The sequence below is a fragment of the Coffea eugenioides genome, chromosome 8 (genome assembly GCF_003713205.1).
Source record: "Coffea eugenioides isolate CCC68of chromosome 8, Ceug_1.0, whole genome shotgun sequence".
In the NCBI taxonomy this organism is placed as follows: Eukaryota; Viridiplantae; Streptophyta; class Magnoliopsida; order Gentianales; family Rubiaceae; genus Coffea; species Coffea eugenioides.
The window spans coordinates 44,737,618-44,751,323 of record NC_040042.1 but is presented as its reverse complement, the minus strand read 5'-3'; the positions used below and the strand labels follow the sequence as shown (position 1 = coordinate 44,751,323).

Sequence of the window (13,706 nt, the reverse complement as noted above, 5' to 3'; positions counted from 1 at the left end):
CAATGAAGCATCAGGTACATCTTCAACCTCCTCGCATTTCCTTGCTGTACCTTGGCCATCTCTTTCCACGCCTCAACCTCGGCTGCAATCTTGTTCTTGGACCGTAACAGTCCAGGTATTATTTCTTTAGACCTTTGACACATCTCAGGATCAACCCAGTCCCAATATCTACAGCCTCCCGATTCCTATTTTCATACCACAATATCATCAAACAACTCACAAAACCACCTAAATTCCAACAGTAAGCCAAATTACAAAAACATCTTGTTCATTACCTTATACTGAGGACATCGCACAAATCGTCTTCCTGGGTTTGTGTCTGTCCATGATGTCATCTGTAGTGTTTGTCTTCCACAATTACAAGTTTCCCTGACCATCTGCCTTGTTTTGCCGTAGCGTGCTTCTTTTTCTTCTTTCTTCGTTCTTCCCTTCCCCGTTGATGAGTCCCAATTTGTTCTCATTTTGATTAGGGCACATCCGACCCTTTTTATGATATGGATTTGGATCGGGTCATGTAAACACAATACAGGTATTACTCATATGGCGGGAAACTTTCCCTCTCTTGGCTCATTTTATTTTCTTTTTTTTATGGAAAATTTCATCTATGCCCTTCGGTTAACAGAGCGTGTTTGCACGCTCTAGGAAAACTGACGACACCTCAGATTCTGTCAAAATATTTTCTTAAGTGAGACGGTATTTTTTGTTTAGGGACTTAAGTGTCCCATTTTGAAGTTTAGGGAGTTAAGTGGGATTCAGGGAATAGTTTGAGGGGTCCAAGTGGAATTAACCCAAATAATAATAATAATAAATCTCGTGCACAACTTTCACGAAAAAAATTCTCACATCAATCATACAAGTTATCGCACCTACGACAATGTTAGTGTGAATGATTGAGTGGCTGACATCAACAAAAATGTTGAATGGAAGATTGATGTTAGCCAGGCAGCAGCAGCAGCAGCAGCAGCAGCCGCAGCCTTCGCATCCCAAATCGTGGTCTGGATGAGTAACAGCCGTGTGCCCCCCCACCACCAAGCGCCAACTTCTGGCTGTAGTCAACCAAAAAGTAAGTGAAAAATTATGACATGGTCTCCTCAATCTAAGACCAAGAAAAAACAAAAGCATCCCTACCCTACCCCTTTACTTATTTAAGTCCAGCACTGCATTCATTCATCCCCTTGTCAACTGGTAAGAATCAAATCGTGGCCCACATCCCTGTAAAATAAAAAAGTATCCATCTTTCTTTCTTTCATACTGTTTGACTCTCCAACTTTTGCAGCATAACTAGTGCCACGTCATACTAAATCCCACGTGCTAACGTTTTAAACCCGGCATCAGTACTATACTGCCATAATAACGTGTTCGTGTCTATATCGTAGCCACGTTGTTATACCCCAAAAATACCCATACTATAAAAACACTTCTCTCCCCCAGTTTCCTCTTATAGCAAGCAAACGAGAACTAAAAGGGCTTTCCTCCGATAACGAAAACAACTATTGTGAGTTAGCTAAACAACCGAAAGTCTTAGGTTTCAAGAACTCAAGCTATACTTTTTACAGATATCTGCTAAACATGGATGCCTCGAGCTCATGCTCTGATCCACACCCATTTGGTTCGTTGTCCGATGTTTCTCCCACGACAGCCCAAAGAGCCATAAATTCAGACGAGGAGATTATTTTGTCTTCGAGCAGGCCGAAGAAGCGAGCTGGGAGGAAGAAGTTCAAGGAGACGAGACACCCGGTTTACAGGGGCATAAGGAGGAGAAGATGGAATTCCAACAAGTGGGTTTGCGAGCTACGCGAGCCCAACAAGCAATCGAGAATATGGCTAGGAACGTATCCTACTGCGGAGATGGCGGCTCGAGCTTACGATGTTGCTGCATTGGCGTTAAGGGGTCATTTGGCTTGCTTGAACTTTGCTGACTCCGTCTGGCGTTTGCCCGTCCCGGCGTCCAGGGATGCCAAGGACATCCGTAAAGCGGCAGCCGAGGCGGCGGAAATGTTCAGGTCCCAAGAAGAATGTGATAATAGCAATTCTGAGGCTTCTGCCAGCGGAAGCGGGAGCGAGTCTGGAGATCATCATCATCATCATCAAGTAGGAGAAGAAATCGGGGATATCCAACACGACAACAATGAAGTAAGCAGCTTTGGTCACGGGGAGGCGTTGCAGAAGAATGGTGAGGAAAGTACGAGTTCGATGTTTATGGACGATGAAGCTCTGTTTGACATGCATGGGTTGATGGTAAACATGGCAGAAGGGCTTTTGCTGTCTCCACCTCATTGCTTAGGAGAGAGTTATAGTTTTGATGAGGTGGAAAGTGATGCTGAAGTGCCATTGTGGAGTTATACATTTTAATTTGAGTTGTAATCTTACCCCAAAAAAAAAAAAAAAAAAAAAGTAGTACTATTGATTATTGCTCCTTGGCGTCAAAAGTCTCAAAGACAGCCCAGCAGCTTCCTGTATGATGTAGAGTGAGTGATTGGAACATTTGATTTGTTTTACTATTGGTCAAGGAATTGTGGGAATTATTGAGATATCCCACGACCATTTAGGAGAATAGCTTCATTAACATATATATATCTCTTAGTCTTAGGTACCCCTGTTTTTCACTTTTTTGAGTAAAAAAGAGTTCCCTTTTCAGCATGTACCAATTACAATTTGAAAGCATACAAGAAGAGGTAGCTAATTGTAGGACTATAGTACTTTTTTTTATGTATATATATATATTGGTCATCCAAGAAAAATGTTGTGTGTTAGAGCTTTCCATCAACAGAAGCTTCTGTAGAAAATACGTACTTTGACCATATTTCACATTCTTTTTTGTTTAAAGACGGAATGAAGACAGCGCTTCAAGTTTGATGCGGGCAATTATCCACTTAATATGAGGTTAATTATGCTTCTTTTTCTTTATTGGTCAAAAGTTGACGCGACTTTTAATTTTAACACACAGTTAAACGTTTTAGGGAAACATACCAAAAAACAAAAGAAAAAAACAAGGAAGAAGAAGTTTTAGGAAGAAATTGCTTTCTTAAACTTTAGGGGCCAATTTGACAAATTATAGAGATTTTGTGGACTATTTCAACAATTTTCTGAATCTTTTATTAATTACAACAATAAAATATCGTGGCTAGAGTGCAGAAAACAGCTGGGGGATGACAACGGCAACCCGCGTGAGTAGAGTGTTGAGTGTGTTGGTGTCGTATGGGCTGAGCTAAGCCAGAATTGGCTTTATCAGAACTGGTATTGTCTTTGACTTTCTTTCTCAATGGTCAGCGCCCAAATTCGACGTATTTCAGCAAGTCAGACACTGTCGGTCCATTAAATTCTCGCAGGACCCAAACTCCTAGTTGCCCATGTCAAAGCCCAAGAATACTATTGTCTCACGGCTCTGGACTTCTGCTTTGTCTTTTGTTGGAGACTCTCCTAACGGGATTTGCAGAAGCCAGTGATGGCAGCAGGGCTGGTTTGGAATCCGCTGCCCCCATTCTCCCCTTCCCCTGACCGCCACAGGGGAAGAAACCACAGTACACCACAAGAACTTTTCACAATAGGAAAATAGGAAATGCTGCTGCTACTTCAAATCTTTAAAGGGTTGTATGAGTATAACAATGCATACAAGTAATAACGAAAGATTTTTAAATTGCCTAGGTGTTTCCAATAAAGCAAGTATAATAATGCCTGTTACATGTTTTTCAGTAAAATGCCTGTTACATGTTTCAATGAAACAGATCAAGGATATATGGAAACTTATACTACAATAACTTTATCAGATTGTCATGGGCTGAAGCTTGATTTAATTAACTAAGATTACATTTAGCTAAGATTACCTTAAGATTATATATATAGTAATAACTTATTAATTACAGTTAATTACGAAGATTACAATTAGTGCAATTGTCATGAGCTGCACTAGCTTGATTTGATTATTATGTTTTTGATGTATAATGATTAGAGTATATAAGTTACATGTATAATTTTTTATATTAAATTTAATTTATACAGGAGACAGGACAGGGGTATCCTCCCCTGCAGCCCATCCTACTTAAATGGGAGGAGGGGGAGAGGAGGAGAAAAATTCCCCCACCCTGCTCTATCAGCCTCCGAGGGGTAGGTGCTCGCGGACAACTGTCCCGTTATCATCTCTATTCTGTACTTGATCTTGAGTCTCGAGGGCACCTGTGATTTGCAATTGCATGGTGTTATTAATGACATATAATTTGGATCATATCAATACAGTTCAATTTGAATCGTTCATTTTGAAATTTAAAAATTTTTAAAATGACTAATCTAGATTGGACCAAACTAATGTGACTCCATCAAGACCATAAATAATATTGTGTGATTGCAGATGCAACAACCGCACATGTCCCACAAGTGTGTCACGCCACTCTATCTCAATTTAGTGGATTTACCCTCTCCGATATCCTTGATTCTTTCTGAAGAAATAACAAGACGAGAGTTCAAGATCTTTCTAAAATTGTTTTTGATATCGCTTTATGAATTCCTTGTTTTAGACTTTAAGCTCGTTAGGACAGTCAATTTTCTCTTTAGTTTCTTTACAACATTATGGGTGGAAAGCTAACTAGAGGACTAGACTCTAAACAGTTTCCAATACTTTACATGTGTTGCAGCAGGAATAATCAGTTTTTTTTTTTCCCCACCCGAGAAGAAAACTAAGAAAAAGGGTAATAGATAAAAACTATACTATTTTTTTTTTCAGACACAGGGGGTATCCGGGTCTTAGGCCCGACTAATTCCCGTGACCCGAGAGGGGAGGCCCTACCCCCTCGAACACGGTAGCTCCAGGCAAGACTTGAAATCTGGTAAACGTGCCGTCTGAATAGGCGCTTGCTACCGGATGAGCTAACTCAGGCAATGTTTTTAAACTCGGACCGGTCAGTGAACCGGAGAGGTGGCCGGTTCGCGGTTCGACCGGTCCAACCGGCCGGTTCAAAGATTCACTGTTTTTTTTTTTTTTTTTTTTTTTTTTTTAAGTGTTAAGTACTAAGCAGGTTTCATTCTACACTTGAACTTTACCAACATAACTTAATTTAAGTTATGATAATAATAAATTTTCTAAAAGTTATACACAAAACATGGAATGATAAATATAATTAAAATATCATAATTCACCACAAGTTTTCATAAATTCATTATAAACATAAATAGATACAATCCAAATGTGCACCAATTATCACAAATAAAAACACAAAACATAAATAAATTAAATATTGAAATTCTTTTACAACCCTTAAAAAAATCCATAAAAGAGTTCAAGTTAAGACAAACTATTTGAATAGCAAACTTTTATCAGTGGCATGATAAGCAACCACACCACCTTCACAATTTCATCAACTTAAGCTGAAAAAGTTAAAATTTTATTATAAAAATATAAATCTAATTGCTCAAACTAAAAAAAACTAAAAATTTTTGAAAAACAAATATACAGTTAAACACATAAAAAATTAATTGCTACTAAACATTACTAATTAACATGTTATATTAAATTCAATGATCCTATACCATTAATTATTTTAAATTCAATTATCAATAGCTTCGATTATGTGCCAACTACCATATTTTTGACCAACCCAATGTTATTATTTGTAATTCCTACCCAATTCCTACACGGATGTGCACTACTTTTGCAAAAATTTCATCCTTAATTAATCGAATAAAAATAAAACAAAAATGAGGGAAACATATGAAAATTGAGGGGAAAAAGAAGAAAATGCAAAAAATCAACTAAAGATAATAATATAGAAAAAAACCTTGAAAAGAAAAAAATTAAACTTACTAAAATGTTGGAAAACAAGAAAAGTTGAAATTTTCAACTTGTTTACAATCTGCTAAAGATAATAACCAGATAATAATGGTGAAGACTTGAGAAAATCTTGTTGTGGATATTTGGGTTAAAAATGGTTAAGAAGAAAAAATAGAAAAAAAAAATAAGAGAAGAACTTGATTGATTTAATATATTTTTTAGTCAAGTAGAATTCTCAACAAACTTAAGTACAGTCTAGCGGTAAGATTGTCATATTTAAACTTGGAGACCCAGGTTCGAATCTTAGCTACACCATTCTTGATATTTTGTTGAAGAATTTAAAAAACCGCCGGTTCACGGTTCTTAACGGTTCGCACGGTTCGTCCGGGTTTCAACGGTTCTCCATGAACTTCCGGCTTTAGCATTAGACCGGACCGGTGACATGGCCGGTTCGCGGTCCAAACGGTCGAACCGGCCGGTCCGGTCCGGTTCTGAAAACATTGAACTCAGGGAGGGCTGATAAAAACTATACTAAGCCTCGGCAAGCTAGGAACAATTGCAATCGCGACGGCGCATCTACAAGGTACCAGCAAGAAAGGAGGTCTTTATTGTTGAGCTCCATGAGACCAAATCTAAAGCAATAGAATTCAACTCCTTGAGATGGAGTCGAAAGGAGCTGCTCTGCAAAGCAAGCAACTCATTTAATCTCCTGGGACTATTACTAGTGATGGGCAGTTATCCTCTGAGTGTCCTTACAAGCAATGAGACGAGTCCCTTGGCTTGAATCATACCAATAATGTTAGATAGATAGTAAACGTGGAACATTCCCATGGTTTAACCGGTCGTCTTAATGATTAATTTCCATCTAATTTGGGAATATAAACGAAAACATGTTTGGTAATGCTCAACATTTACACTTCAGACAAATTCTGAAACATCTCATGAATTTTAAAGAGTGTAGGCAACTAATTTATTTTACGACATTTGAAAAGATCTAATCTGTATATCGTACTCCAGTGGAATCTTGACAAATGCTACGTTGGGATGCTAAGTGTTTAGTTATGCCACGGTGGGAATGCACTTATCTATTATCCGTATTGAAGATTTTATTTGTACAGATACCTTATTTTTGGGGTACAAAAAGCTTCCCCATAGTTTTAAATATGGGCTAATATTTATTGGATTAACTTTTTATGCACTGATAATATAGTAATTTTTTTTACACTAACAATTTTAGATGCACGTCACATATGCATCATTTGAATTCATATTATATAGCATAATTTAAGCTATACAAAAAAATTATACATTACAATCTATATCTATATAAATTTGAGAAGGGATTTTTAGCAACAAGCATTCACAAACCTTCCCACTCTCAACTCTATTTTTCTAGCATTTTATATTTAATTTATTTCGTAAAAAATATCATAGGCACATTACACCCCCACGTTTCCCTTAAACAAGAAGTTAACTCCAACTAACACTCCCACGTTTCCCTCAAACAAGAAGTTAACTCCCACTAACACTTCTTACACACCTTACTCCAACTAACACTCCCCACCCACCTTCCTACTACAATAAACATTTTCGCAGATCATCTCCATGAAGGCAAGGTATACTGGTTTCAAAATCTATATCTATATCTATATGTATTCAGGAAGGGATTTTTAGCAGAAACCCTCTCAATGCCTTCTAAACTTGTCATACTTTTTTCTAGATTTGTGTATTTATTTTAATACATAAAAAAAGTAGTGGGTTATAACCCACCTTATCACCAATCAATATTCTCACTATCCCACTATCACCTTATCACCAATCAATATTCCCACTATCTCACTCCCACTATCCCACTATCTTAACTCATATTTTTGTATTTATTTTAATACATAAAACAGTAGTGGGTTATAACCCACCTTATCACCAATCAATATTTCCACTATCCCACTATCACCTTATCACCAATCAATATTCCCACTATCCCACTATATTAACTCATCCTACAATTACTCATACAAATTCTTCTTTTACTGATCGACTTAATTAACTTATTGAGTTAATTCCCTCACCCTCTCTCTCAGTTTCTTATTTGTTTTGGGTTCTCTATTGATTTTGTAAATGTATTGATTTTGTTTCTTTTGTGAGCAGTAGTTGAAGATACTATGTGCAGAGACTCCAGCAGAAATCAACCTTCTTGCGGCCAGCTTAATTTTCCAGGTCAGTCCCCTCTGCCTTTTAAGTATGTTTTGCTTTTGCTTTATTTTTTATCATGAATGATATTGCATTGATTTTCTGATCATCCATTATTTCTGAAAACTTTTTACAAAATCTTATGAACGGTTATTTGCTTATTGTTACTCTGTAAAGCAAAGATAAAAAGGTATTACTTGCTTATATAATTACGGATGGTATAGGTTCATAATTGAGGGTTCTACTATTTCTAACATAAATTGTATATTATAAAAATTTATTTGTTTGTATTACTGAAATTTTTTTAATTATTTTTTATTGCACATTTATCACATAAAAAAGGTGTTACGATAGTTATTTTCATAATTTTATTACAAAAATGATCGTGCATGAAATAAAAAAAAGATTTTTTTATAATTTTAAAAAATAATTAAAAATGGTTTATAATTGAAGAAAAATAATTCAGATAATACTAATAACCAAGGCACTATACGCCCATTATTAAAATTGGATTAATTTTTAATTTCGTCAGAAATCCTTTTGGCAAAATTGCATTCTAGCCTTTCTTTTCTTTATCAACAATGACAATTACAACTACGTGATTCATCTATCTAGCAACAGCACAATTCAACTCATGGAATAAATAGTTCATTGCTTAAAGTACTTAAACGAAAGGTTAGAGTCAAGTCCTACTTAACACTTGCAAGTAATATATTACAATTAGAAAAAAGAAAATGATTCAAGAGGAGCAAAAAACTCACCAAACCCCTGACATATGTGCAATCGTCAAGGCACTTTTGAGCATTTAAAACTGCATTCCTTAGTTCAGGTAACCACTTCTCTGTAATTGTTTTCATTTGATTACAATGCAATTCTATTAAATTCTATTGATGCTATTTCTATATTAATTATTGTATTTTTTTGGTTAACAGTTCTCATACAATATATCACTATTTACACATAAAATAAATACATAAACTATTGATTTTTAATTTAATATATATTTTATTTCTAGATCAAAGAAATGAAAAATCTAACTGTTCTCAAGATCGCCAGGCATCCACATCACCAATGATTTTGCGTGATCATGGTAAATATACAGTTTCTTATATCGTCATACTCATCTTACATACACACTTTTTGGCTGCACTATCTTGCTAAATCAACTATAGATATAATACAATACAATTGTATTACAATTGTTCGATTACAATACAATTGTATTACATTCTATTGATGCTATTTATAGACAACTTAGCAATTTTATAGATTAGCAATTTATTTTATTTTATAGATTACCGATTACTACATGTACCAAAATATTTTTATATAGGGATTACTTCATTAACTATGGGTACTAATAACAATTCAATTGGTGTGTATTTTTCATTTGATTACAACACAATTGTATTAAATTCTATTGATGCTATTCTATATTAACTATTGTATTTTTTTGTTAACAATTCTCATACAATGATAAAAAAAATTCTTATACAACCGAAAAAAGACGGTTCTTGAATGATATATACATTATATTATATTTCAAACTATTGTTAAACAGATATTATATTTTAATTTTATTGGTAAAATTTTTTCACCTTTATTTGTTCACCATTTTATTTTTTTTCAATAATGTCAGCACCGTGCATAGCACGGGTATTCCCACTAGTGTATACAAAATTATTCATATTTATTTTCATTTTTCTACTCTCACAAGTCACCGGTCACAATAACCACATCTAAGCATGTCAATGATTAGAATTTGAATTGAATCCCTTTAATTCAGATCCAAATTCATTAAATTTAGTTAGACTCGTACCAAAATTGGGACCTACACCCTTATGGATTTGAAAAAGTAAATCCATATCCATACTCTCATAGATTTGAAAAAGCAAACCCTTATCCAGACACTCTTGGATTTAGATATCCAATAGGTATCCGTGGATATTTTTATGAACGTACAATAAAGAGCTAAAGTAAAAATATATTAAAAATATATATAATTCAAAAATAACATAAATATCATCCAATTTTTGTTCTCAAATAATAAAATTAACATTCAAGAAGTTGAATGTAATAAAAAGATGGGATTAGGTGATATTTTCTTAGGTTAAAAGTATATTGTTTATTTTAACAGTCATGAAATCTTATTATATTTGATCCAATGGCTATAGAATATTCGATTATTTTATCCGACCAATTGACATGCCTTTTTTTTTATATAGAAAAGATCATTTCATTTGATAAATATGCAATAATGATAGAAAATACATCAAACAAACATGACACAAATATATATAGATTTGAAATCTAAGAAATCAATACAAATAAAGATAACATTGATGTTTCTACACATGTTCCATTGGGATGAATCATTGTAACCCAATACATCTGTGCATGTCTTCCGATAGTTAGGTCTGGTTAAAGTTCAAAAAGAAATTTAGATATGACAATAATGGAGAAATTGCATATCTGAGAAATTGAATTCTAAATCTACAAAATCTCAAATTTCACAAAAAAGGATAAAAACTAAAATAACTCTCAGAAGGAAAAATTTAAGAAAAAATAAAACTCTCACTAGAACAATTTAAAAGTGAAGAAACTCTCACCATGAGATTTTAAAAGAGAAGAATCTACCGCTAAGAAACTTTAAAGAGAGAATTTATTCAAATAAGAGAAACTAAAAATTAGAAAGAGTGCTCCCTTTTATGAAGAAAGATCAGATTTGATATCTCTCCCATGGAAAAGATGAAGGGCATTTTTATTAGAGAGTTTTAGGGAGGAGGAGTAGGAAAGAGTTTTAGAAAAAAGAAGTTCAAGTGACCATTGTCATGCTTAACCATATCCTTCTGGTGCTACCGTGCTAGTAACATCTTAAGATGATTTAGACAAACATTTGCCACTTATTACACAGAAATTTGGGAATTTTAATTTTTTTGTTTTAATTCCCTTATGTTTGCAATCTTTTATAACCTTTCGCTCTATTTTGGGGCAGGGCACCTAATCCCTTTCGACAAGCAACGTATATGTAGCAACTCTAATCCTTATTTAATTTCTTTATAAGCTGTAGCTTTTACTGTCTCATATTTTTTGTACACCTACATACTATAGATCGTAAATACAAAATGAAGAAAACTTGTAGATTTTGCACGAAACAAAAGTACGTTATTCGCAGGGGCTGGAATCCCCAATTATTGGTTTTATTGTCCTGTTGTTGATCATAATCGTTATCAATTATCGACAACATCAAATCAAAACGGCTGTACCAACCGGTCGGGGAGAAAACCACCTCTCCCCCCCCCCCCCCCCGGCTCTTATGTTTATTAACGCTTCGGCCACGGGCTGTCCTTTTCTACAACTCCCAAAACCAATCCTAACCATTAATGATCATCACCCTTTTACTTCTTTCCTATTATCATGAATAGGGTATAAAACCCAACCTTCCATCCGTATGCTTACACCTTGGCCAACTTCTTCAATCTTCATCCTTCAGCCTGTGTCGGAATTCACTGCGTTTTTTTTTTCTTTAATTCTATTTCCTTGGAAGTCAGGAAGAAAGATGCTGGCATCGGATTGTCAACCTTTCTGAAGTTCCAATGATCATAAATGCTCACGTTATCATCCCTGCCACCCCCCACCCCCCCCCCCCCCCCCCCCAAAAAACCCGAGTTTACATGCAAAATGTTTGCAGGCACAAATATACTTCAGATAAGAAGTCATAATTAAGTCTGGTGATTTTTATAAAATCCCAGCATAGAAATAACCGATATTTAACGTTAAAAGTTTACATCCGCGCTCGGCCGAGCTTTTGTTTCTCATTCTCGGTTCTCCAGACGCTGGAATTGCGGACGCCAAGAACAGTCTCTTTGCTCAAACACTTCAAACTGGTGACTTTGTTTGTGTTTCCTAAGGGACTTGTTCATTTTCCAGTACAACAGTGATTTGAACAAATCAGCTTTAGCAATTTCTTCATTTGGCAGTGCAAATGCTCGTACTGTTTCAATCCCTGGAACTGTTTTCAATACCAGTATCAGTGATGATATTCTGGCTAAGTCTTTCAAAACCGATGATGCCACAATTCAAAGGATCAAGAGCGGGCTTGCAGCATAAGCCTTGAGGCAGTATGGGCTTATTAGCAGTGAAAGATGAATAAAGGGTGTGCGGAAAAATTAAAATTTTTCATCCTTTATGCTGGAGAATTTTTGTGGTGATTTGCTCCACCACTAAGATTACGCAGAATCAAAACACGAATGAAGCAAGAAACTTTGATTTGAATGTGAAGGCTTCTTGACAAACTTCTTATGGTGATTTGAATGTGCGTTTGTCACCTTGTCCCCTTCACTGTCCAGTTGGAACGATCTGCAACATAAATTTTTCAATTGTTTCCCGGCAACCGGATGGTTTCATCATGTAAGGTGCACACATTGCAAGGAAAGGAGAAACATGTTTTCAATCACAGTACCGATTTGAGTGAAAAAGCTGCACATTTGAGGGCATCATTGTTCACAAATTAAAAAAAAACTTTGGATTTTTCTTCCAGGGTATACGAAATGGACCCTTCCAACTGAGTTTTGTCCGGTTGATTTCTGTAAATTTGATATAAACTCATACGATAATTGCTTAATTTTATATTAACAGCAGTATGAGTTGACAAATTTCATAATTACATCGAAGTTATGCAAATTTATAGTATACGAATTGACATCGAGTGGATAAAACTAGATCGAAGTGAAGGATATTACATATTTTTCTCTAAATTATCACTTTTACAGAGGAGATATATAAGATATTTTCCGTGCAATTATGTGCAGGGAAACCCTTTGTCATTGAGGGGTTGTAGTTGTTGTCCTGTTGTTGATCATACTCGTTGTCAATTATCAACATCAACCCCGTAGAGCCATCAAAACGGTTGTACCAACTATTCAGGGGATACCCCGCCCCTTTTATTATCGCTTTCGGCCACTGGCTGTCCTTTTCTTTATCTCCCAAAACCAATCCTAACCAAAAAAAAAAAAAAATGATCATCACCCTTTTACCTCTTCTTTCCGATTAGGGTATAAAATCCAACCTTTCAATCTATGTAGAATTTCTGTTTAGGTGTTATGCAATTTTTACCATTAATACATATTTAATCAATGTAATAATGTTTTATCAAAAAAAAATTATGTAAAATTACATGCCGATTTTGTATCTATGGATTATTGAGTTGTCTCACATTATTTTTCTCAAACCATTCAATCAGATCTAATAGCACATTGCTACAATGCATGCAACCCAAGAAATAATTCTTTAAACATCGAAATACTTCTGCAAAAGTTAGGTAATATGTTCTGCAATATGACGTGTATTTTTTACAATGGTTATATAGACAAACAACCATGTATAGCAATTTATTTAGACTCAATGGCTGGAAGGAATATGCAATAGTGCAAGTGAATCTCAAATAGGCGTAGATTTTAATTTTTCTTTATTAATTAAATTTTGATACCTTTCTATTTGATTATTTTCGTGAGTTGAGCTTAAGAAAAAGTTGAATCAACACCAAACCACATTTCAACACTTTCTCATTTCTCAAGAAGGGATGCTTTCAACTTGAGAAAAAAAAAATGAAATAAGTATTTGAAAGTAACCAGGAAAACCCATCAATCGTACAAGTGGTCCATATTTTGGCTTATTGATTTGTTGTGATCGGGAACTCATAAAAATCTTTTTCTAACGAGTTCACCAACACAAATGCAAGGACGACTTTTACTAT

The 13,706-nt window shown here is 35.0% G+C and overlaps 1 protein-coding gene across 1 annotated transcript; it reads left to right on the top strand.

The window, feature by feature from the left end:
* The first annotated feature begins 1,568 nt into the window (after window positions 1-1,568).
* On the top strand, window positions 1,569-2,366 carry LOC113781573 (dehydration-responsive element-binding protein 1A-like). The gene has a single exon (XM_027327530.1). It carries the CDS (start codon window positions 1,570-1,572, stop codon window positions 2,350-2,352), a length of 783 nt encoding a protein of 260 aa, XP_027183331.1. The 5' UTR covers window position 1,569; the 3' UTR covers window positions 2,353-2,366.
* The last annotated feature ends 11,340 nt before the right edge of the window (window positions 2,367-13,706 follow it).

Bases quoted from the DNA above. Each gene is read 5' to 3' on its own strand.
- LOC113781573 (XM_027327530.1), top strand. From the start codon at position 1,570: ATGGATGCCTCGAGCTCATGCTCTGATCCACACCCATTTGGTTCGTTG.